Below are 12,919 nucleotides of genomic sequence, written 5' to 3'. Positions count from 1 at the left end.
GCAAACCTGCTCCAAATTAAGTCCCTCTGAGTTGAATGGGACTTGTTTCCAGATAAGCATATATAGCATTACAGCTTCAAACAAATAAATATACTGTAATTATGTTTATTTGGTTATTTAGGCTGCAATCCTAACTCTACTTTCCTCTGAGTAATACCCAATGAATTCAGTAGACATGATTAAGATTGTGCTGTTAGTTAATAAGTGAGTTATAATTTTATGCCAACTATCAAGCTATGTTTTCTGTGTCTGATTTATTCTTAATTATTACAACAACAATTTTATTATTTGTACCCCGCTCATCTGACAAGATTACCCCAGTCTTTTTGCAGACAACTTGCTCAAACCATTTTCACAATGGATTTTCTAAGTTTTATAAATGTGTTGTCTCTTGCACCCACAGACTGGTTTTTCACTCGTTTCGTAGTCACAAGGCTACATTTTCAAGTGGAGTCCATTTTTCACTGCCAGTTATGCAAACGTCTTTGCAGATTTTATTTTATTTTTGCTTATCCGTGTAATTTCTAACTTTTCGCAAGTGCTGACAGCAACCTGCATCGCTCAGAGGAATAGTTTACAGAACTTTTCTGTGTTCTGTATAATATTCCACATAAGGCTATGGCTCTCCCATATGCTACAGAAAACTCACTTATTTTTCTTTCTTTCTTCGACTTCCTTTTTCCAACACCCCCTGCTTTCTTCCATCCATTTCATACCTGCCAATTACCAAGTGGAAGCACAGCATGGGAGAGCTCCCCCCTGTGCTAAGACAGCATTGCAAAGAAACTGCAAGGTAGCAGCTTTCAGCTAAACATCAGGGGAAACTTCCTAAGTCACTCAACAGTGACAAAGACTGCCTCAAGAGATGGGGAGCTGGTGCCCAATGGGACTGGCAGTGCAGAAGGCAGAGAACTCATTGAAGGAAGAGCAAAGGCCAATGACAGGTGGAGCCATAGAATCATAAAATCACAAAATGGAAAAGATGGGAAAGACCCCAAGGGTCATCTAGCCTAACCCCCCTTCAATGCAATGCAGGAATCTCAAATTGCAATGGCTGAGGTCCAACTGTTTACAACAATGGGATTCAAAACCGGGAGATGAGGGGTATAGTGGTTTTCAGCTGCAGTGGGGCAAGAATAAAAAGGTAAAGGTACCCCTGACCATTAGGTCCAGTAGTGGTCGACTCTGGGGTTGCGGTGCTCATCTCGCTTTATTGGCCAAGGGAGCCGGCGTACAGCTTCCGAGTCATGTGGCGAACCAGAGCAGCGCACAAAAACGCCGTTTACCTTCCCACTGGAGCGGTACCTATTGATCTACTTGCACTTTGACATGCTTTCGGACTGCTAGGTTGGCAGGAGCAGGGACCGAGCAATGGGAGCTCACCCCGTTGCAGGGATTCAAACCGCCAACCTTCTGATCGGCAAGTCCTAGGCTCTGTGGTTTAACCCACACTGCGTTCCTGGCTTAATCTTTGCAGCAACATGGCTTAACCATATGGATGATCAAATCAGGTTTCATGTAGTGAATGGGACAGTATTCCTCTCAATCAGCTTTAGCTATGCGATGACCTCACTGAGGACACAGCTGTAAATGAATAAGCAGTTCCGTAAGAGATGCTGAGAAGGAATGACTAAAGGGAATCCTTTCTTTGGCAGAAAACGTGAAGAAGAAAAAAGTTAAGAGGAGCTTCTGCTCAACTCTGGGGCAAGTTAACACAGTAATTCAAAATGTTCTGTGAAAACTGAAGCTCTCCATTTCAAGTTGCTTCTAGCAACAGTGGATTCAGCAGCAATCCTATGATCATTTACGTAGCAAGTTCCACTGCACTCAACGTGGCTGTATCCTGAGTAGACCTGTACAGGACTGCATTGCACACGTAATGTTCTGCTTGCCTACATGCATTTTTGTAAAAAGAGAGAGAGAAGAGCGTAGATTATGGCTCATACATGATCTCTCCTCCCCTTTGCTATCACGTAAGCCATCTCCTTTGTGATAATCTAATATCTCTATAGCAACACCGTTTACCTTCCCGCCGGAGCAGTACCTATTTATCTACTTGCACTTTGACATGCTTTCAAACTGCTAGGTTGGCAGGAGCAGGGACTGAGCAACGGGAGCCAGTGGCGTAGCGTGGGCTGTCAGCACCCGGGGCAAGGCAAGTAATTTGCGCCCCCTAACCCGTGGATTTGCGCCCCCTTACCCGTGGATTTGCGCACCCTAACCCTAACCCCCAGATGTTGCGCCCGGTGCGGCCGGCCCCCCCTGCACCCCCCACGCTACGCCACTGATGGGAGCTCACCCCTTTGCGGGGATTCAAACTGCCGACCTTCTGATCGGCAAGTCCTAGGCTCAGTGGTTTAGACTACAGCGCCACCCGCGTCCCGGAGCAAGAATACAGATGGGTCATTGGCAATCTCTCCCCATTGTGAAAATGGACCATTAGTGTGGCTGAAAGAATGAAAATGAAGAGGGAGATGACGAATCAAACGCTTGTCTGATCCACTGCAGCTGGAAGCCAGGAACACCACAGTGCTGAGCATAGGAGTCCTGGAATCACAGAACTGTAGAAATGGAAGGGACCGCAAAGGTCATGTCATCCAAACTCCTGCAATACTAAGGAGGAAGCTGATAGGCAATGTTGCCTCTGAGATAAGCTGTAAGTAAGGCAGGCACGTGGGGACTGGCTGAGGGTAGACTGCTGTTGCTGGGGCAGTGCCCCATTAGCCCTCATACAGCAGCTTCCGCTGGTGGAATCTCCATCAGTGGAGGCTTCAAACTGAAGCTGGATGCCTACTTTTCAGAGATGCTGTAGTTGCATCCTGCGTTAAGTCTGCACCGAGCGGGAGTTGGACTAGATGACTTTGGAGGAATCTCTCCCGGTTCCAAAATTCAATTATTCTAAAGACTCTCTCATTACTGAAGAGAATAGCGATCATTCGCTTGGAACCAATTCGCGTATAGCTTGTACATCACTTGATTTCTCATCTTTTGCATCACAGCTAAATGCATGAGTCAACTCCTTTGAAAATATTTGCGTTTGAGATGATGTGGAAGTTCTATCTGGGGTGTTTGATCTCCAGTTTCAAGTCACCCACTTGATGCGATAGTCATAAAATGATGGGCATGTGTATTATGTGTGAAATCAGACCACAAAGAATTGTGTTTGACGGATCCTGCCTTAGAATAAAAAGGCTGGGCCGGATAACCTTCAGTTCCTTTCTAAATTTATCCTGCATATACTCCAGTTATCTCTAAATTTAAGCACAGAATAAAAGCAATATTACCCAAGCATTGTTAAATGTATATCTGGAGCATCTTTAAGCTCCTGGTCCTATGTAGTGTGACAGAAGGTGAAAAAAGTTGTCCCAGGCATGCACAATTCATAATCCATCAATCCGAATGTAAACCACCAGTCATTTATGACAACCACCAAGGGTTTGACAAGCGCCCTAGTTTTGCTGCCTGTCTACAACTAAAAAAAATAATGAAGTGATTGTCACATATCTGGCAGTCCACAATGCGCACTAGGTGGGCTGTGCTTGATTTGGTGGGTCAAAGACTCATAATGTGCAAAAGCACCACTTACTCCAAATCTAGGTAATCCATCTAGCAATCACGATTATTAAATTTTAAGAAATAATTTCTTGAATGTTCCAATATTCTGGCATGCATGGTTACTATTCTGGGAGAGAAGACTCAGACAAATGGAACTGCCATTGTGCAATGCAGCTATCTGATCAGAATGAAATATTTTGCACCTGAGATTTAGATCTAAACTCCAGGATAACAAAAAACTGCAACGATGACGCTTGCCTCTATTTCCCTTCCTAACACATAGTATGGAAACGATGATTTTATAAATGTCAATGAAGTATCGTAATCTGCAATTTAATCATGAGCAAGGATTGCAAACCAGGGTTTGATTCTGGTTTCTAGTTCTGGTTTGGGAGGGAGGCGATTGCTAGTTCAGACATGATGATAAAATAGGCATAGGCAAACTCAGCCCTCCAGATGTTTTGGGACTACAACTTCCATGATCCCAAGCAAACAGGACCAGTGGTCAGGGATGATGGGAATTGTAGTCCCAAAACATCTGGCGGGCCAAGTTTGCCTATGCCTGTGATAAAACATCGACTGAGCCAAACAAGAAGAAATTAGTTGGGTCTGCGGAAACTCAGGAACCAGAAGCAGCCCCCCCCCAATCTTCCAAACCATATTGTTTTGCATATGAACCATCATGGGCAGCCTTTACTAATTCACTATCAGCCTAAGCCAGACTCCCCTCCCCCAATCTGCAAAACTGGAATAGAAATGCCAGCACAGGGCAGACTTTGGCCTTTCAAATTTAAGTGGCGCCCTGTGCAAGCCCAAAATTTGACACGACCCCTGCCTCTCGCCTGCCGTTCTGCTCTGTTCACTATGTCACAGTTGCAAAGCCCTGCAACGCCCCAGCAGATCTTGCAGGGTTGTGATAAAGGCGTGCAATAATTTTGTAAAACATTTTGAACCTTCGGAAGTGCTATATAAATTCTGCTCTTCTTATGGGAAACTACAGTGTATTTCGGTGCACAGGATGTTGTTGTTTTTTTTTACATGGAGTCAGTCCATTGGTCCATCTAGCTAGGAATTTCTCAAACTTGGGTCTCCAACTGTTTTTGGACTACAGTTACCTTCATCCCTGGCCACTGGTCCTACTAGCTAGGGATGATGGGAGTTGCAGTCCTAAAACAGCTGGAGCGCAAGTTTGGGAAACCCTGATCTAGCTCAATATTGCCAGCACAGACTGACAGTAACTCTTCAGGGTTCTGGTTGGAGTGTCTCTCCCGGTCCTTCCAGGGATTGTATCTGGGACTTTCTGCATGCAAAACAGGTGCTCTACCACTGGGCTATAGACCCAGTGAACACTATAGTGCCAAACTGAGAAGTGATGTGGTGTAGCATCTAAGAGGCTGAGCAAAAAATCGAGAATTCCCCAGCTCATATCTGTGCTCTGCAATAAACACTCTTGTCTTAGACGAGCCACACACTCTCTGCCTCCCCCACCCCCTTTTTAATATGGGGCATAATAATACTGACGTACCTTATGACAATATAAAAACGTTAAATATGAAATATTGTTATTGAATGTACTGTGAAGAAGTAGAGGCAGGGATGTATGCGAAGCACCTTTTCAGCAGCAGAGATCTGCAGTGATAATTACTAAAGTAACTTGAAAACCAAAGCAACAAGTTGTCTGTTGGCTCAGCCATGATCTGGAAAATTAACTTGCAAATGTATAATCCTCCAAGTGGCTGGGGGGGAAGACGACCCAGAACGGTCAGAAGGAGCCTTCCCCTTAATGTGTGTTTGTTTCCTCATATTAACAGTGGCAAATAAATATTCTTTTATGGTCTGAATGTCTGGACCTACCTTTTACGCTATCTCATTATGGGAGGGTTAATGATGCATCAAAATGTGAAAATATAACTGCTAAAATCTGAAGCAGTGGCAGCTCTGGATGATCTTGGGATGGAGAGGGGAATACGACAATGCGCTTTATCAGATCACTTTGAAACATACCGTACAAGAGTTATGAAAATCATGCCACTATCTTATTAGATAGATAAAATATACTGCAGGCTAGCTGGGATGTCTTTGGTTAATTTTGACATCATAGCACCAACTGTTAGGTCTGCTTACTCAAAAAAAAAGGAGGGGGGAGTTGGAAACCAATGAAAGAAAATGCTAGTTAAACAAACTGTACTACAGTTAACCATGTAATATACTGATAAATCTCTTCACCTATATCCAGCAAGGTGCTCGTTTGTTTTATCCACTGTTGTCACGATGAATAAAAAGGATGTCAAAAGCAAGGATGAACCATAGCAATTGACAGACCAATAAATCAAGAGCTGAGATAGAGATCTTTTTTCTTTTCCAAAAATGGGAAGGTGGCACACAGGCAATAGATTCCTATCATTTACCAACTATAATTTGACTAGAACTGAACAAACCACCTGCTACAAGTGGAATGATAACTGCAGCATGTTTTATATTGCAATCTCCACCTCCAACGACTGAATAGGCCATTAGCTCTAGCTGTAATAGTATAGGTGGAACTGTTTACCCCTTCTTGTGGGGGGGGCAGTTCTGATTCCCAATATCTAGAAATCAGCAATCATCTTTTGCAGGACCACAGTCTACACAGGATTATTCCAGTTCCCCAGCATCAAAATTCTGCATGACCAACTGCTTTGATTTTTCCCCCCTACGCCTGTCGAAACCTATTCATCAAAAATCAGAATTGTACGATGCAATCCTAAACACTGGGTGCAAATGCCATGAATTGGAGGGAGAAAAGGGAGAGAATAAAGATAATCTAATTTACTGCACTCCTGCCTGACATCAGAAATTATGGTTAAGCTACCAACTTGTTCACTCTGGCTTCTGACACAGTACAAGGATCTCCTACGGCTCCTGTCCAAGGTTAAGACTGAGATTTGAGTGCTTTCAGCATTTCATTAACTCCAAAACAAACTATTTCAGCACAGATAAAAGAGTAAAATTTAGCCGGTGCTTTCAGGACACTGCAATAGCATTTCAACGAACACTTGTCATTTACAGCAAAAATTGTTGTTTATTACATCCAGTAATGTGAAAGCTCTATGCCAGTGGGAATGAGGGAGCAGAGACGCACACCTGTATTTTTAGATACAACTTATGAACATGCCAAATATATACCCCAAAGTTGTGCTGATTGATGAAGTGTAAAAAGCAACGACACTGATGAACTCAATTCACTGATTTCAAGATAGCGTCAATTCCACCCTTAATATTTTGCACGCTTTGTAAAATGGCACGAAAGAGCTCCCACAAAACTGATCAGAGTGGAGGAAGAAGGTGTTCCATGGTTTGCTAACATGGCTAAACTGCATTCATCCTAAGCACCTCTTTCCTAATAATCTCTCCACCAATTTTAGCTTCTCTCCATAGCGCTGAGAAACAAGAGAGGCATTGCAGTTGCTGTAAAACGACGCTGGTAAGTTCTAGATGTCCATCAAGCCAAACAAACAGGGCTAACAGGTGGAATGCTAAGTGTCCCCCAACCAAAGGCAGATTTCACTTTCACCACAACAGTGACCCAACAGCACCGATTTATTATTCCCCATCAGAGGGAAAGGCAATGATTCACTTCTATGAGAGCGTGTAAAGGGGGAAACGAAGGGATGCAATTAGAAACTAACTGCACCCCTGTCCCTGCTAATCACAAACATACAGCACTAGTCTATGTGCAGGAAATAAAGCTCAGTTGGCAGATGACTTGCATTGAATGAAAATAGTCCCAGGTTCAAGCCGGTGGGGACCATATTGGGCTAGGTGGACTTGGTATAAGGCAAGCAAGACTCCATAGCCCGTGACAGAAAGAGACAGTATGTTGGGAACTATCTTTTATATGAGAGGCTCTATTCTAGGGCTGAGTTCTAGCACTGAAAACAATTTATGGACCTGAGTGCTGGTGAGCTATTGCAGACATTGGCATACAGGTGTCATAAGTAAACCTGCTTCCATCATTTTATATTTAGCTATTATTTCGGTATAGATTTGTGGCAGAGATGCAGCATGAAGATAGGGAGCTTAACCTTTTCCCCCCATCGAGTGTTTCCCCACTTCCAATCACTCCCACAAGCTGTTTTCACCCCTGCAGAGCATATAGAAGTTTCTCGAGAGTCTGTCACGCTCTAGTGTGACCAAGAAAGAGAGCTTTGGTTTGGAAAAGTAAAGCACTGCAACTGGGAACAAGGCTGCGGTGGGGGCAAACTCCACACATGGTGCTTTAGTTATTATCACGGATCACAAACCCAACAAGGGCTCCATGCAATATCCTCTCTTCCCAACCACCATAATGACTGGAATTTTGCTAGTCCTATATATAAATAGCAAACTCATTCTCCGCAAGGGTCCTTAATAAGACAAAACAGCGCCATCCACATGCAAGAAAGAAGTATCAGTATGCTTGGGGAAACCATATGGGTTGCAGCAAAGCATCAGCTCTTTAGAGGAAAAACCCCATAATGGAGGACACCCCAAAACAGCCCAATGCAGACTGAACGTGATCAGAGGGTGTGGAAAAGGGGAGAACGGTATGGAATATCTTGGAACCCGAAGAGGAGCACTCCTGCAATATTTTCCTGCAGATACCAGTTGCGTTTTCTAATTCCAAACCATTGATTTGTTATCTCCAGCCTCCCTGGGAAATGCCCCAGTTTCCAGTGCTGCTGAAACACGTGGCTGCTTTCCTTCCTGAAACGCTGTAAACAGGAGATAGGGTTCTTTTTCCCACTTCAGATTTTTCCTTTCAATGCTCAGGACAATGGGAGCCTTAGAAGGTGTACTGCACCCAAGATAAGTGGTCAGTTCATTGTTCTCTGATTGGATTCTCAGCAGCAGTCTTTGAAACTCATCACATGGGTCCACCTGACATGCACAGAAGTAACTAGGAGCAACAGCTAATAACAGTAGGAAACTTCGGAGGCTTCTCCTCTAAAGGGGCCCAAAATTGTAAGAGCTGAAGTCAAACAGCAAAGCAATCATCGCCGGCAGAAATAAGAGCAGCTTCTCCGCACAGATGAGAATCTTCACAAGCAGCCAGTGCAGGTCACTGGAGTGCAAGAGGCTAAGCCGGTGCATTGAGAGCCTGGCTACACCTTACACATTGATCCATGTAACCAAACGACAGCTGCCCATTTCTTTTTAAAGGAAATGGCACTTTGGGAATCCAGTGGGATTCAAGCTGCAAAAGCAGCCTCGTTTGAGGAAAGGGGTGTTTAGATTGTAGAAGCGACAGGCACACACATTCCTCTCCTTTGCTCCAAATTGACCAAAATGACTTTTCCTGGGGAGGTGGGCCATCAAAATTCTCATGCTCAGGTCCTGCTTGCCAGTTTTCCCACAGGCATCTGGGAGGCCACTGTGAGAACAGGATTCTGGACTAGAAGCAGTGGCGTAGCGTGGGTTGTCAGCACCCGGGGCAAGGCAAGTAATTTGCGCCCCCTAACCCGTGGATTTGCGCCCCCTAACCCTAACCCCCAGATGTTGCACCCGGTGCGGCCGGCCCCCCTGCACCCCCCACGCTACGCCACTGACTAGAAGGGCAGTTGGCCTGATCCAACAGGCTCCTTCTTAGGTTCTTAATTCGGCTATTTGCGTTTGCATGTTACATATACATCTAAAACACCCACACAGGAAGCAGCCTCATACTGAGTCAGACCAATGGTCCATCCTGCTCAATAATGTCTACTCTGGTTGACAGTAGCTCTCCAAGTCTTCAGACAGGTGATATTCCCAGCTCCACCTGAGGATTCCAGGGACTGAACCTGGGAGATCCTGCATGCAAGGAAAAGCTCTTAACGCTGAGTTACATGGCCCTTTCCTAAGTCTTAAGTCATCACCAGCATTTAGGAGAGAGAGTAAGAGAGGAACCCAGAGCTGGGAAAGCGGGGAAATGTTGGGTTTAGGAGAAACTCTGACCATAGGATCTGGAAATAAAGGTACAGTGCTTTGATGACGGAAGCAAGGGGAATAACTAAGGATAACCAAAAACTGAAATACAGTAGTGACAGAAAAGGTGTCACAGAGGAAGCATCCAACAGTTATTGCGATACTGACTGTGTAAGAAGTGTAAAGAAGATCAACAGGGAGCCTGGCAAGTGACGGATGAATTCAGAAGAATGATATCTTACCTTCAAATCTCTTCTTTTGAATCATCCCCTAGAGCCTGAGAGACGTTAAAAGGAAATACAGAAGGAGGGGGATGCAAAGTATTATTGGTGGCGGAGATTGCAGGTGAAACATTGCCCAGTTGAAACTTTGCAGATTTAAAAAAAGGAACAATTTAAAGTGTGCAGATGCTTGGGTGATAAGACATGTTTGCATCCAAACCACTACATATAGATTCAGGCTACCATGAGCAGCAAGGAAGGTGAGGCAACTGACAAAGGTGGCAAGGCTGACACACTTGACCCGAACGCTCGTCAGAAAGCTCTTATGGCTTGCACACAAGAGAATGTAAAAAGAACCACAGCGGCCGGCCAGGAGTCCAGAGGGAGACCAAGTCAGACCCTCACTCCATCTAGCTCACTATTGCCTACACTGACCAGGGTTTCTAGTAGGAATCTCTCCACGAGATGCCAGGAAACTTCTGCATGCAAGATGGATGCTGTACCATTGATCTAAGGTCCTTTCCCTAAGGCCATGAAGACAATAGAGCTCTTTGGCCAATGCCCCGCCATAGCAACTGGCATTTATTCAAGGAACCTAGAGGTACCAGATGCATGGCTGGGCATCAATCATCCCTTTCAACGGGACTGATGGGAGAACTTCGGATGGACTGTGTACCACGCTAAGGACAGGGGAGAGAAGGCACCATAGGACGGGGTGCTATCGGAATTTTCTGCCTTAGGCACCTAAATATCCTGGGCTGATTCTGTGCATAACGGTAACTCCTCTTGCAGTCCGATTCTCCGTTATGGTGGCTTAGGAAACGCTCAACGCAGCGGATTTCCCACGCTTTCAGCGCAAGCTGCAGCGAGAGAAGCCAGAAGAGGAGTCCCAGATCCTGGATGAAGATCTCGAACCAGGATAGTGGAACCAGACAACGACACTCGATTTGTGTAGGTGAAGCAAGGAGGAGAGGCGCCGGCTGTGGGATGTTACCAGGATGAGACAGGACGGCGCGGAGCAGAAACCGGACCGGGAAGGGGAAGGGTGGCTATACAGCAAAGTTACGCCGAGGCGGGAACCGGGAGCAGAGGGCGACTCTCCGGAGCCGACGGCGCCGCGCTTTCAAACCCCGGATCGTGCGTTGTGCGCGCGGTTTTCCGCAGCAAGCGCGTAAGGCGGGACCCGAATGCAGGCGAGAGACGGAGGGCCGCTCCGCGCGTGGCGAAAACCTCTCTACCCGGCAAGCAGAACAGAACGCGCAACCCGCGTGCAGAGCGTCGCGTGTGATGGCGGCGACACGCGCGTCTGGTGTCGCCCGGAGGTTTTGCTGGATTTCGACCCCTTCCCTTTCTGCGGCCGCCTTTGCCTGCGCAAACCCTTCCCTCCCCTGCGTTGCATGCATCGAGACCGCCCCTGCACCTGACGGCGGCCCGGGCGCGGCGCAATTACCGTGGGGGCGGTGAGGCGGCTGATGCTCTCGCCCAGCGAGTCCAGGTTGACCCTCCTCCGGCGAGGAGCCCTCCGGGAGCCTGAGGGGACTGCCGAGACCGCGGCTGGCCCCGCCGCCGCTGCCGCTGCCGCCGCCGCCTCTAACGGGGGGGCTGTGGCGGCGACGGGGGTGGTGGCCCCGGACTGCGAAGGGGGGCTCCGGCTGCCGTTCCACAGCAGCCTGGCCACGGGACATTCGCCTTCTTCCTCCGGGCTGGTCTCCAGGTAGTCCGAGCCGAGCGAGCTGAAGGATTCCGACGAGATCTTGCGCCGGGACATGCTGCGTGGCGTCTGCTCCTGCTGCTTGGCCAGGGGGGCATCAGATGGCGAGCAGCTCCGGCGAGGCGCGGCGGCGGCGGCCAGGGAGTCCCGCAGGGCTGGCGATCGCGCGGGTGGTCATTGCTCGGGAGGGCGCCGAGATCCCTCTCTCGCTGCCCCTGCCTGCCTTCCTCGCTCGCGTCCACATGCGCTGCCTTGCTTGCAGCCGGGAGGATTTAAAGGAGACGCCTCTGTCCGCCGCCCACCTCCTCCTCCTGCGTGGATCTGCCAACCGCCCCCCACTCGCCCGCCCGCCCGCCCGCCCCTCTCCTTTCGCCGCCGCCGCCGCCGCCTTCCTCGCTCGCTCCTCCTCCTCTCGCCTCCGCCGGCGTCACGTGCGCGCAACGCGGAAGGCGAGCCTCGCCCATCGCCAGATTTAAACTAGGACGCGGGGGAAAGCATGCCATGGCAGGACCCTGGCAATCTCAGTTTAGTATCGCCTCCCATCTGATCCTCCACATTTCCACATCTCTGCCCAAATAGCCAGGTATTGTCTAGTCTGACTGGCAGCAGCCCTCCTGCCTGCTACTTGAGCTTTCATCTCTAGAGATTTCAGGTGTTGGAGATCACATCTTACGCATGCAAAGCATATGCGTCTTCACCCCCATTGTTTTGCCCGAACACTGAAGTCCAGCTCCGAGGGCTTTCTGGCAGTTCCCTCATTGTGAGAAGTGAGGTTACAGGGAACCAGGCAGAGGGCCTTCTCGGTTGTGGTGCCCGCCCTGTAGAACGCCCTCCCATCAGATGTCAAGGAAATAAACAACTATCTGACTTTTGGAAGACATCTGAAGGCAGCCCTGTTTAGGGAAGTTTTTAATGTTTGATGGTTTATTGTGCTTTTAATTCTGTTGGGAGCAGCCCAGAGTGGCTGGGGAAACCCAACCAGATGGGCAAGGTATAAATATTATTACTATTATTATTATTATTATTATTATTATTATTATGCAGCACCTCTGAAATATAGTATCTGCCTAATGTGCCATGTCACATCCAGCAATCTTGATGTCACAGCATCAAGTGGCATGAATGGGCTTGTCACACCACCACAGAGAACTTTCACATCACTTCAGACACAGGACTTTACAATGGATGCAGCTGAGGCTCTTGCATTTAGCTGCCACCAGTCAAGTGATGTCCCTTGGTGACTGGGAGATGTCAAATTGCTGTGTTTGTTGTGAGTAAAAGTGATATTAAAAAGCCATGTGTGTGTTGGTTGTTCGTCTGTGACATGATGCAAGTCATCACTAAATGCTGCAGTAATTGAGTAAGGAATGTACATGTGTGAATTGGCCCCTAACCCCAACCTAATCTATCTACATTGGGGTAGCTCACCCTTTCTCTCTTATTTTGGGCTGCATTAATCCTTGACCAACATTCCAGGGGTGGGGGGCATAAACCAGCAGTGGGTGTGGCC

General features: G+C 47.4%; 1 protein-coding gene across 5 annotated transcripts in view; it reads right to left on the bottom strand.

Moving 5' to 3' along the window:
• GUCY1A2 (guanylate cyclase 1 soluble subunit alpha 2) overlaps window positions 1-12,697 on the bottom strand; it is a 503,968-nt gene extending 491,271 nt beyond the window's left edge. For all 5 annotated transcript variants that reach the window (XR_014008981.1, XR_014008982.1, XR_014008983.1 and 2 more), the window contains exon 1: window positions 11,149-12,697. Coding sequence is in view for 1 of the 5 variants with exons in the window: in XM_081197649.1 (XP_081053775.1) it covers window positions 11,149-11,466 (318 nt within the window). In the remaining 4 variants the exon portion in view is untranslated. The remainder of the gene's footprint in view (window positions 1-11,148) is intronic.
• Between the last annotated feature and the right edge of the window lie 222 nt (window positions 12,698-12,919).

This window comes from Podarcis bocagei (genome assembly GCF_964188305.1).
Source record: "Podarcis bocagei genome assembly, chromosome: 6".
Classification (NCBI taxonomy): domain Eukaryota; kingdom Metazoa; phylum Chordata; class Lepidosauria; order Squamata; family Lacertidae; genus Podarcis; species Podarcis bocagei.
The sequence above is the reverse complement of the archived record's forward strand: the minus strand, read 5'-3'. Positions and strand labels throughout refer to the sequence as shown.